The following is a 13,196-nucleotide window of genomic DNA, read 5'->3' as shown; positions in this document are numbered from 1 at the left end:
CTCCTCCGCTACATCACTTCATCATCTCATATCCAGGGCATAAACATAGGCACCAGAGAGATACTGGTAGTGGCATTCGTGGACGATATCCTCCTTTTCCTTTCCAACCCTAAACACTAGGTCCCCTTCCTTATTGATACAATCAATAGCTTCTCCTCCTTTGCTGGCTTTTCAATCAATCTCCACAAATCTGAAGCTCTCGCCATTTTTGGTCAGGCACGCAACGGATGGTCCACACCTTTCCCTTTTAAATGGGCCACCTCTTCCATCACTTACTTAGGCATTATTCTTCCCCCACACCCACATATCCTATATACACATAACATAGCCCCAGTTATCCAAAAAATTAAAATGGAACTTACCTTATGGCAAAATTTACCTCTTAATTTCATAGGCCGCTGTAATCTTTTTAAGATGGCTAGTTTTCCTAAACTATTATACTACAAATGACCCCAGTCTTACTCACCAAATCTGACCTGTCTTCCCTTAATGCTATGATATCCAAGTTTATCTGGAACTCCCAAAAAACTAGAATTAGCCTTTTCAAGCTAACGCAAACTACTCAGAGAGGTGGAGTTAACCTACCTAATATCAAATATTACAACTTGGCATGTATCCTTCATTTTGCTGTAGATTGGATTGCTAATACTAACATATTTACGGATGTTTCTTTAGACTCCCAGCTCTCCCATCCCCTCTCCCTCAGCTATATTCTACACGCTAAACCATCCCACCTAAAGTCAGCTCAATACGATAACCTCCTCCTCTCTTCCACGATTAACGCATGGAGACGTGCTAGGAAATCATTACACCTACAGTGTTACCGCTCCCTATCTCTACCACTTGTCGGCAATTTGGAGTTCCAGAATGGCGAAACCACCTCTCCTTTCACCACCTGGCGCTCTCATGGCATTCTGTCATTACGACATCTACTAAACACTCTACATACCTAGTTAACCTTTGACAAAGCTGTCTCACGTTATCACCTGTTGCCACACCATAAATTTGCATACTTCCAAGCAACACACTACTTGCAATCCATACTCACCAAATTGCGGCCCCAAGATATCACAAATCCCCTTGATTCCGTCATCCGCACCTGCACACACTCCATATCCACATTATACGCATGCATACGCCCCGAATTGGATCCCGACTCCGATATCCAGGGACTTCACAAATGGTCATCGCAGATCACGACTCTAGAGCCTGAAACCATTTTAGACACATTCTTATTCAACCTCAAACTTATTCCAGCTAGTTCCTATTAGGAGATGTCTTACAAATTTTACACAGGGCTTATTTCCCCCCTAAGCGATGTTACCTGATGGGCACCGCTGACTCTTCTGATTGCCCCAAATGTCACTCCCATGATGCTGACCTACTTCACTGCTTATGGTCCTGCCCACATATACAAGCTTTCTGGAACACCCTACACAACTTTGCCACCTCTTCATTGAAACTGGTTTTTCAGTGTAATGAGGCATGGGAGTTGTTTGGATACATTGCAGACCAATACTCTGTCCCCAAGCATGACAGAAAACTCCTGGTGATCCTGTCTGATGTTGGCAGAAAAGCCATCCTGCAGCAGTGGATACACACCCTGGCACCCTCCTTAGAGATCGTGACGTCTAAGCTGCTCTTCCTATTTACCATGGATTGGCTAGAGACGTCCCTTCATAAGGAATCCATGACCGCAACCCTATTCCAATGCTGGGATAAATATATCCAAATCTTACCACCTAGGACCAAATCGTCAATCCAATTATGCTTCCAGTCCACCTCATGGTATAACCTACAACTCCTCCAGAATAAGACCCCTGTCACCATTTAGACGCCATATTTCCTGTGACCCCCTCTCCATGTGCACTTTTACTCCATATTCTGTTCCTACTCTTTTCTCTCTTTCCCATGTATCCTCTGCTGGATGGCTGGATCGGTCCATGGATGGGTGTATGGCCTGGAACTAAAGCCGGGCTGTTATTAGTTTAGTTAGTTATTTGGATATCTCAAAGTTGATATCTATTAGGTACTATCGAATTAGTATTGTTACTATTTTTGTGGCTTGCATTTTTATCTGAATGCTAAGGCTTTACTAATTATTCTTGGCAAATTATTGCTCAATTTATTGTTTTACCACTACCGAAGTTGCCATGCCATGTTCTTTGTACCATTTTTTCCCCTTACCTATAATATATGTTAACTATTTTTGGAAAATTTTGAAAATTGTGAATTGATCCTCATAAAATACTGTTATATATCTAATTCTGATGTTTATAACAATGTTGATACATGAGGCTCAATAAAACATATTTAAAAAAAAAAAAAAGAATGGTTCTGAAACATACAAAAAGTACTGAACATTGGTACTTAGTACCGAAAATGAAGTCATGTGCTACAACTCCAACCACATGTAAATTAGGCCCAATACTAAAGTCCTGTGATAGAAAATAATACAAATAGCTTGTGTAACATGATATTTCTGCTAAAGAGAAACTACAAATCTGAATTTTAAATGTTAAAACAAGACCATCGTGACAACTCATGGTGATATACATTGCACTGAGAACAAGTGAAATCCTACCAGATGGGATTCTCTTTATTCAGGTGTGTTTAAGACAACAGGAAAATGAGGTATTCTTCAGGGCTACTAAGGTTATCTGACACAGTGTAGTATTGTGGTAGCATTGGTAACAGGACCATTGTAAGTATAACTTGTTACCAGATAGTAAACACCGAAAATATAATACAAGTGAGTGAGTCATTGGGTCAGCCATAATAAGTCAATAGGTTGACATGTAAATAGTAGACACCTGAAAAGGTCAACAGGTACAAAAGGTTGATGCAGTGAAAAGGGGGTGACATGGAAATGACTGACACAAAAAATGGTGGACAGGAGTTTTTTTTTTTTGAGTGGTGGGGGCATTTACCCTATGTGGTGTCGACCATTGGAGCCTGTCAACTTTTAATTCCTGTTGACCTTCCTTTTACATGACCAGTTGTACATGCCGAGTATATGAGGCCGACCTGTTGATGACATATCGTACAAAGCCCAAAAACAGTATTGTTTTTCTACTGGCCAATTATTAATATTACCTAAAAATAGTATCAAATATAATATAGAAAATGTCAAAATAAATCCGCCCCACATTGGCCACTTCTATCAGGCTAGCATTCATTTTTAAAGACCTGTTTTAACCAGAAGGTTTCAAAGTATTCTGCACAATAATGGTAAGAGTTTACGTATGCTTATTTTATGATTATTATTTTATTATTATTATTATTATTATTTTTCATTGCAATGAAGACAAAAATGCTGTTTTTTCTTGAATTGACCTGTGCAGGATATGACAGCCAGGGACTTGCTGCAGCAAAGATACACACTGCCAAACGGAGACACTGCCTGGAGACTATCTCCTCTTATCATGGCTGCTTTGGAAGGGAAGCTTGTAATTCTTGATGGTATCCATCGAGTCAACCCAGGAACTCTAGCTGTGTTGCAAAGGTCAGTAGCCACTAAGTAACAGACGATGCTAGATAAACTACGTCATATAAATGTTGTTACCCTGACTACTGTTATGCTAATAATGTATATGGGAAATAAAACATAAAAATTGGCACTATTAAATGATGTGAGAAATCTTGATTTTGTGAACATTTCCTATATACATATATAATTTATTCTTGTGTTATATTATGTATATATTTATTTGTGTGTGTGTATGTATATGTATATATATGTGTAGATATATATATATAATATAAGCAGAGAGTCCACTACTTTATTAAGTATCCTAGCTTAGATAACAATCAATAGGAGCAGATACATTTAATCCAAAAAATCATTATATTATTACGTGTTTCTTGGCTATATTTATTTGCCACTGAGCTGCCAATTTACTGTAGAGAAATAACATTATGCACATAAAGGTATGTTAAGCTTTGGTAACAGAAAATATATAACAATATAATTCTTAAATCCTGTAATCATGTGAAGTCGTTTTCTGTTTGATCTTTTAAGGTTCATTATAGTTTAACAAGTTAAATTATAGCTCTCTTACATTTTATTTATAAGACGCCACATTTGGTTCGCAGCACCATACATAGGGCACATAATTAGAACAATACAAGGTACACAGGACTAAACATTACAGTAACTGAAGAACAAAAACAGAGCACAGGTAACAATCAGCAGCATAATTCGTAGTACCCAATACAGCTGAGATGTACGGAAGCAGAGGAGCAGTCTGCATGTAACCCAGGGTAAGTAGTCAGTGGTAGAAATTATGAAGGAACAGAAGCAAGAAGAGATGCGGGTAATAATGGTAGATGGGTAAGAAAGCTGTAATTAATGTGCGAGAGAAGACGGCTGTCTGAACAGGAGGGAAGAGGGCCCAGCTCCAAGGAGCTTACAGTCTAGAGCAGGGGTGTCAAACTCAAATTAATCGGGGGGCCGCATCAGCAGTTTGGTCACCGGTTGTATCTGTAGGACTATGTGTCCACTCTTTATTATCATAAATTATTGTCACTGCATCCAATTATTACTGTTTTTTGTAATAATGTAAGTAATAACTAGCAGGGAGATTGGCTGGGGGCCTGGGACAGGGCACAGTGACGTGACGTTAGATCGCCCAGCAGGTGACCTGGGCCTCTGGGTTCGCAGGACTCTCGCTAGAGTTCTGGACTGGTGGTGACAGTGGGACAGATAATGATAATGATAATGACCCTGGACACAGGCAGCCGCACTGCAGATTTGTGGGCTCAGGCTGCGGCTGTGTGCTGCTGGCCTGGCTCTCTGCCTGCCCGGCCACGGACTCTGGACTGGACAGACTGGTCTGGACAACAAGAGACAACACAACTGTGCCCACCCCACTGCCGAACTTACAGTAAATATACGGCACCACAGGCAGGAGGCAGCTCACCGCCGGGCCGGCGTCCATGTCCGACAGGCAGCCGCCGCAGCATGCACGTCACGGTGTCACTGGCACTGCTGTCAGGCGGGCGTGTGTCACACATGGCAGAGCCGTAGCCGCTGCCCGCAGGAGGAGCCAGGGAGGAGTTGGGCACGTCACACAGTGACACTAACAAGTCTGTGTCCACTGTCCTGCCTCCCTCCTCCTCCCAGCGAGAGTTGCGGCAGAGTGACTGTGTCACCCGGCTTCCTCACGTTGTTAGGTATGTCTCTCAGTCTCGAGTCGTCATGTGAGTGTCACTGAATGTGATGTGACACTCACACTGTGATGGCTTCCCGCAGTAATGTAATCGGCGCCAGGCGGGGGTGGGTGGCGGCGGCTGCGCGGGCCACATGACGAGGTCTGGCGGGCCGGATTTGGCCCGCGGGCCTTGTGTTTGACACCCGTGGTCTAGAGTATTTGAGGAGAATTATTAAGTATAAGTTTCATTTACAAAATGATGGTGGACTAGACTTGTTCCGTACATGACAACTATATTTTGTGATATTTTGTTGATTGTAACAGATCTTAGGAAATGTTTTGGCATTTAAAAAAATAAAATAAAAAAAAAACCCTTTTCAGTTCTTTCTTTCTTATTGCTGTGCTGTATCCCAAGCACAGAGAAACTCTGAGAGAATGCCACACAGCAATGAGCTCGACTCTAACTTTGAAGCTGGTATCTTTTATGTACCGAACATCGTTATATATTGTGCTCTTCTTGGGGTATATAGAATAGGTGGGCTTTTAACACGTTATAAATACTTCAGCAGTGGCGTAAGTTTGTCCAATGTACCTGGAGGCAAGATAAATATTTGTGCCCCCCCCCACCACATACACCATCATTTATATATATATGTATGTATGCGCATTATCCTCAGCCAAAAAGCACAAGGATTATCCATTCAACGTGGAGTTTTGAGCTGTTCCGTCACCTGTTTCAAGGCATGCGTGTTCAGTGATTGTGTTTAGATCGATTTCTATTCAGTTTTTTATTTGTTTTATATGTTTTGCATATTATGTTTAAATCAAAGCAACTGTGACGTCTATCGACCTGCTAGGAGAGAGAGTCAGCCACAGAAGCTACGGCTTTCAATGAGCTGATTCAAACTTGCAGGGAAGGAGAGGTGCCCCACTGGGAGCAGGAGCCTGGCGGTAGATGACTCCATTGCCTCCCAGAATTACGCCTTTTCTTCAGTCCACCTTTTAGGACCACTGAAAGTTTTATTTATCCATTTATGTATTTTACAGTATGTTGGGTATAGCTGTATAAAATTGATTGTCTATAACTGTCCAAAATTTATTTGGGCTACAGCTGATCCTTGTTAGGTTGATCCACTTTTGCAATATGTACAGTATATGATTTTTATGTTTAGTTAGTACAATAGGTATTGAAGTGACATTACTTGTTCTTGTTCTGAGATGTTGGGTCAACCGGACTTCATCTTACTACCTTTAAGAATGGTGCGCATGAACACCATTATTTACTCTAATAAGAATATAGAAATATCAGATGATTGTGATGACAGCTACTCATGGTATATATATTTTTTTTAACCTACAATGATAGGTTATACAATTACCCAATTTTAAGTTTTCATTCTCTTCCTGTTTGTCTTCATAGGCTGATCCATGACAGAGAGCTGACTTTGTATGACGGTACCAGGCTACTTAGAGGTGATCGATATCTGCAATTAAAAAATGACTTACAACTTTCAGATAAAGAACTGCAAGAAAGGTAATTACAGAAATAAAATAGATGAGAACGGGCCCGATTCAGACCTATTCGCTGGGCTGGGAGTATTCGGAGCACAGTGAGCAGGTAGAGGCCGATCTGCGCAGCCTCGCACGAGTGAAATCCCACCCACGTGCACGGCTGCGAATGCAGGGGGAAATCCATACGGAATCACTCACCATAGAATGGATTTCCCCCTTGTTCGCAAGCACAGAGTAGATCTATACTTACTTACATAACTCCTAAAAACACATATATAAGGAATAACATTATCTATCCAGTGCGGCCGGCAAAACCTTGTTTTGTCCTAGATCTAGACTTACTCGGCCCTGCAAAGGCCATGTGGAGAAGGAGGCTGCTGATGACATCAGCGGCCCTCCCTCCCAACGGCCGAGGAATATCTCCATTTTCCAGGGGCACTGACAGAAAATGCTGAGAAACTGCCCCCAAATCAATCGCCCTGCGTACGGACAGTGAAGGTCTGAATTGTGCCCAAAATACCAAGGACTGTATCTAGTATTCTGGGCCCAGGCACATGTTGCAGTATGTTGCCACCACATCAACTGCAGATCATGCAGATTCATTGCACATTTATTGTTGCCCACTATGACTATCTCTGCCTGATATTGACTAGAGCTGGGTTTCGCATAGCGCATGCTTGTAATTTGTTTTTGAAGCATCATAGGTAATAGAGATTTGGTATGGCTTTTTTTTCTCTACCCATATTTTAATTGGTTTGGCTGTCAATGGTCTATCTGCATGGCTGGAAAGAGAATGGGACGTGAAAACTACTGGTGACCACATGAATCCACGTGTCTCTAATATAGGTTTATAGTGAATTTCGAATTGCTTCATACTGGGTTTAAGTATTAGAATAATTAGCTCAGAGATATTCGTATATAATCGGATAATGTCCTCTATATAACATGGTCTGGTTCATTTAAGAAGTTACACCTGATTAAAGCTCCTCATTTGCTGACTGGAGAAGAGGAACATCAGAGTGATCTTCAGCTGTATCTTTCTGCATATAGATTACTTCCCAATTCTAAGCATTTACTATACTCTGCATCCTTATATACTCTGCATCCTTATCTACTCTGCATCCTTATCTACTCTGCATCCTTATATACTCTGCATCCTTATATACTCTGCATCCTTATCTACTCTGCATCCTTATCTACTCTGCATCCTTATCTACTCTGCATCCTTATCTACTCTGCATCCTTATCTACTCTGCATCCTTATCTACTCTGCATCCTTATCTACTCTGCATCCTTATCTACTCTGCATCCTTATCTACAGTATTGCCCGTTCTTGCTTTACAGTCAATCTATCTTTAGGATTATATGATGCTTTATTTATACTTGATGAATTGCAGCATCTCATTTCTCCGGCTGTCTCTGTAATTATGCAGATTTTATAACTTTCATGTATTTACCTCTATTAGCTTTTGTGGGATATCCAATTACTTGCTGTCATAGACACCTGCTGCATAATCCCCGAAAAGCAGCCGTCGGAGCCGTGATAACATATAGGATTGGGAGCTTCTTCCATATCCCATGTGTTATCATCAGTCGCAGGAGATATACTATGAAATGAAGAAGTTGCTGGTAGCATCCAATCAGCTTTTAAATTCCAGCACAACTTGTAAAATTAATTTACAAAATGATTGGCTGCTATGGGCATCTACTCCACTTTATCTTTCTAATTTGATAAATCTCCAACTGACTGCAATAAATAATGTGAAATGTACATGGCGGCTGTGGCACTAACTAGTGTTGGGATGCTAAGACAGGATTTACTGTTAAGGCCCCCATCCACTAGGTCAAGGTATCGCACGCGGAGGGTTATTCTGGTTCACACTGGCAAATTCCTTCTGAAACTTGTGCATAGAGAGTTAGATTTGGTGGGGTTTTACTTCAAAGTGAAATCTATTTTTTTCTATGTTAATTTGTATTGCAGTTTTGTTATTCATCTAAATGTGTGTCACTTGTGTATCTGACCGGTAAGGCTCCTCCATCTGAATTAGGTCATATATCCACGTTGTTTGCCACTATTCATTCCTACTGACTACTGATACAAAGTACCTAGCAATTAGTAGATCGGAGCTGGTCATTACTGGTGATCTCTTGGTGACCTTTAAGATGATGATGGATTAATGATAGTGGGCAGGGTATTTATTCCAAACGTGCAGGAGTATAATTACTAAAGTGCAGGTGTATAGAATTGAAGATGTTTCCCATAGAATCCATGTGGTAGATCTGTGGTTCTCAAACTGCGGGTCCTTATCCCAAAGTGGGTCATGACCATCTCAGAATGGGGTTGTGATGCTATGTTGCTGACCATCAGGCTGATGATTTCTTTTATTTCTCAGTCATCAAGGAATCTGAAAAATCTGTTGAGTTCTCTGTTATTTAAGACTCCTCCCATCACTGGCTTAGAGATCTGTGGAGTCGCAAGGCAGACTTCTTGCCTTCCTCTGCCTCCCCCTCCCCCTGTCATCCACTGCCTCCCATGCTGCCGTGCATTTGCAATCTGCTAATTACACATGTGTGGAGGACATTCTGCTGTAACTTGGGGTCCTTTAATAATTTGTATTGTCTGACAGGGTCCCAGAGCAAAATAGTTTGAGAATCCCTGTTTCTAGATAAATGATATGTAGAATATGATTGTTAGCTATGAGAAACATCTTCCCTTCTAAAATCCTGCACTTTAATAAATAAACCCTTCAGGGTCTGTCCTCCTAAAACAGAATTCAAGTTCCTCCTACCGATCTTGATGTTTATTTTTATAAAACATAATTTCATTAGTACTGTACATAGCAGTACATAGGCCTTTATTCAGATCTGATTGCAGTACAAATGTGTTCTCAAAATGGGCAAAACCATGTGCACTGTAGGTGGGGCCGATGTAACATATATAGAGAAAGTTGCGGTCCATACCCACTGAGCATTTTTGCCCAGCATGTATGGACAGCGATGATCACTATAATCGCTGGGGGGGGGGGGAGTGGATTTCCCCCCTGCCTGGGGGCTGCAGCAGGGAGAGAAAAAGTGGAGCGCTATAAATTGGATCAATATGGTATTCAAAGAATATATAAGTGGTTTTATTTGCTTAATAATATGTGGATTTAAAGCCACTTAACTTGATGGGTATAAAATATTTTACACAATAATATTACATAAAGACATATTTGAGCAAAATACAAAAAGATTTAAAAATGCAATTATTTGTAAAGAATAATATAATTATTAAGCAAATAAAACCACTTATATATTCTTTGAATACCATATTGATCCAATTTATAGCGCTCCACTTTTTCTCTTTTTTTCTCTATACTTATTTAGGGGTGTGACACCCCCTAGCAGGAGCCGCTTGGCATAAACACCCTATCAGGCGCTTGTATAGTCTTAGCCGTAAGGCTATTAGTTCACCTTGCACACCTGCAGCAGGGGGAGGACAGCTTTCCATAGCGCAGTGTTATGGAAAGCTGTCCACAAGGCCGCTCATCTGCTGATAATACAAACAGATAAACGGCTTTCCCGGCTCTCTTCGCCAGGCCGTGCACACTGGGCGACTTTCATGCTGAAAGCCACTCAAATGAGAAAACTGAGCGGCTTCCAAGTCAAAGTTGCCCGGTGTATATGGGCCTTTAGACTTGTGTGAGTTATTTTGTTTCTGTGCAGGGTTAATATTGGCTGCATTATTTTTACACTGCACTTTAGATTTCAGTTTCAACACAACCCACCCAAATTTAACTCTCTCTGCACATTTACATCTGCCCCACCTGCAGTGCACATGGTTTTGCCCATTTTGAGAACAAATTTGTACTGCGATCAGATCTGAATAAGGGCCATAGTTCTGTTTTACAGTTTGATGCACATTTTGTCTTACTTGTGTCTTCAATTTCTCTTTATGCACAAATGGACTTACTAGAAATGTAATGTATTAGACCCCTTGCCAAGCCAGACAGATCTCTGTACTCATTTACTTTACTTGCACTTAAGTAGAAATACTTATCCGTTGACTTGACACTCAGGGGGAAATTTACTAAAGGAAATGTGTAAAAAATAGGTGTAAAAATAGGTGTATTTGTACCCAGAAATACACTTATTTTTGACATTTTCTATCCCGAAAATATGGCAATTCGTATTGATAGCACATCAATACGAATTGCCATATTTTCGGGATAGAAAATGTCAAAAATAAGTGTATTTCTGGGTACAAATACACCTATTTTTACACCTATTTTTTACACATTTCCTTTAGCAAATTTCCCCCTCATGATCAGCTCTGCTGTATCTGTTATAGTGCAGGATCTACTTTCTCCTTATTTCTCCGCTATGTCCACAAATAGGTATTTGCGAGGTCACACTGCCCCTTGCAGGATGCGTAGACCTGCAGATCTCATTTGAAAAGTATCCCTATTAATTAGTTTGCCTCAGTGTGACAACCTAAACAACATATGAATTGTTTTCTTGATCATTCTGGGAAAGTTGTCGTAAATTTGCAGAATGGTGAAAATGAAATGCGTGACCCTGTTTTCTTTAACAGGCATATCACATCACATTCAGCCTAAAACTACATTGTAATAATCGTTGCGTTGTTCAGCTTTCTAAGTTCATTTTGGCTGTCTATTTAAAATAGAGCTTCCAACCTTAAAAAGGTTATCATGTGCATGTCACAACATGTCAAAATATATTTTCTTCAACATGAGGACATACTTCTAAATATTAAAAATATATTTGATACTGTACTTAAAAGGTACCATGCTTCAGTCCACTGCATACCTCCCAACAGTCCCGATTACAGCGGGACAGTCCCGATTATCAGGGCCTGTCCCGCTGTCCCTCCCGCGGCCGGCAGTGTCCCGCGGTGAGGGGGGGCTGTTGGGAGTCCCCCCTGTAGGCTGCTAAGCAGCGGGGAATAAACGCTGTGAGCATGCACACCGCGTCTATTCCCGTAGCCAGGGGGCTGGGGGCATGGCTAGAGGCTCACAGAGCCTCTGGGTCATGCCCCCATAGTGGCAAAATGGTGGCGTGGCCTGTGTAGCCTCGCGGGAGAGCCCCGAGTATAGGCCATGCCCCCGAATTAGGCCCCGCCCCCGCTTCCGACTGGTCCTAAGTTGGGAGGTATGTCACTGACAACTTAAAGTTAAGGGTTATAAGGCTTTTCAATTAAAACACAGAAACATGCATAAAATGGGAGTGAATCATGTCATATTTAAAATGGGTGAATACTCACCCTACTGTATCTTATATATACACGCAGGCATGTCCAAACTGTGGCCCTCCAGCTGTTGTGAAACTACATGCCCCAGCATGCCTTGCCATAGTTTTAGCATTTCCTAATAGCAAAACTATGGCAAGGCATTATGGGGCTTGTAGTTTCACAACAGCTGGAGGGCCATAGTTTGGACATGCCTGATATACAGTATATGTCTAGTGTCCGTGTGTACCCAAAACACTACCATCTGCTGGCAGCAAGTGAAACTACATCTAATAGCTTTTGAAGCATTAGCTTTGAGCGGGCTTACTAGTTAGTAATATTTACCTTAGATACTAAAAACTGTTGATTATTCTCGTTTTTATGGAAGGTGGTAGGAAATACAATATGTTCTTGTTTTTTTGGGGGGGAAACTGTATTTACTTGAAAATATTTTGTTTGTAGGTATTATTGGTTTTGTGGCCTTATCATATCACAACCTCCATTTCTCTGTCTGCTATGCCTATGTGCAATACATTAAAATTGGGTACTGCCTTCTGTTTTAGGCAGCTGATGACTTTCAGCATGGGGGCAGACATATGCAAGTTTTTTTTTTTTTTTTAACCAGTGGGTGTAACAGAAAATTGGGCATGGTAAAACATGTTGTAGGTGTGGCATAAATAGCTGTTGAAGTACTGTATATTAAAAATTGTTATAACAAAGCGCTAAATTAATTTACGTCACCCCATCTAATTAAGCTGGGACTATTCTACTGGCCGATACACAATACAAGGCCCACTATAGCAACTCTTGAATAATGCAGGAACCATTCCACTCCATATGTAATAAAAATATTTAAAAAATTACATACTCAGACACATGGGAGTTGCAGAGTCTTCATCTGAATTTGGCTTCCAGTGAGAGCAATCAAGTGCCAGAGCTTGCAACCAGCTCAGTGACACTCTAGTAACACACCCAGAAGATGGACCATCTTCATCCGCCTTAATTGCCACCTCCCAGTCACCATCCAGGAATTCACCATACAGTACATGTCCTCCACTGTGCATCTAAATCTGTACTGCAACTATGTACAAACACAATCAGGAAGTGTGGATAGACAAATAACATTGTTCCACTAAGTCCTGCATAGAATTAGACCCTGTGTCCCCTCTTTGAATTCTGCCCAATGTGGACATTTTGGGCATGATTCTAATCCCATTGTGCGATCGCATTGGGGAACGATGTTTGGCATCTTTCGAGGGCATGCAGTTGACATAACCTGTGCTACTACTGTGGGCAACAGTGGG

General features: G+C 41.2%; 1 protein-coding gene across 1 annotated transcript in view; it reads left to right on the top strand.

Moving 5' to 3' along the window:
• VWA8 (von Willebrand factor A domain containing 8) overlaps positions 1-13,196 on the top strand; it is a 180,487-nt gene that overhangs the window by 85,909 nt on the left and 81,382 nt on the right. Inside the window, exons 14-15 of the mRNA XM_083168923.1 lie at positions 3,345-3,505; positions 6,574-6,687. Of these exons, the coding sequence (XP_083025049.1) occupies positions 3,345-3,505; positions 6,574-6,687 (275 nt within the window). The remainder of the gene's footprint in view (positions 1-3,344; positions 3,506-6,573; positions 6,688-13,196) is intronic.

The sequence above is a fragment of the Crinia signifera genome, chromosome 2 (genome assembly GCF_055691185.1).
Source record: "Crinia signifera chromosome 2, ASM5569118v1, whole genome shotgun sequence".
NCBI classification, from domain to species: domain Eukaryota; kingdom Metazoa; phylum Chordata; class Amphibia; order Anura; family Myobatrachidae; genus Crinia; species Crinia signifera.
The sequence above is the reverse complement of the archived record's forward strand: the minus strand, read 5'-3'. Positions and strand labels throughout refer to the sequence as shown.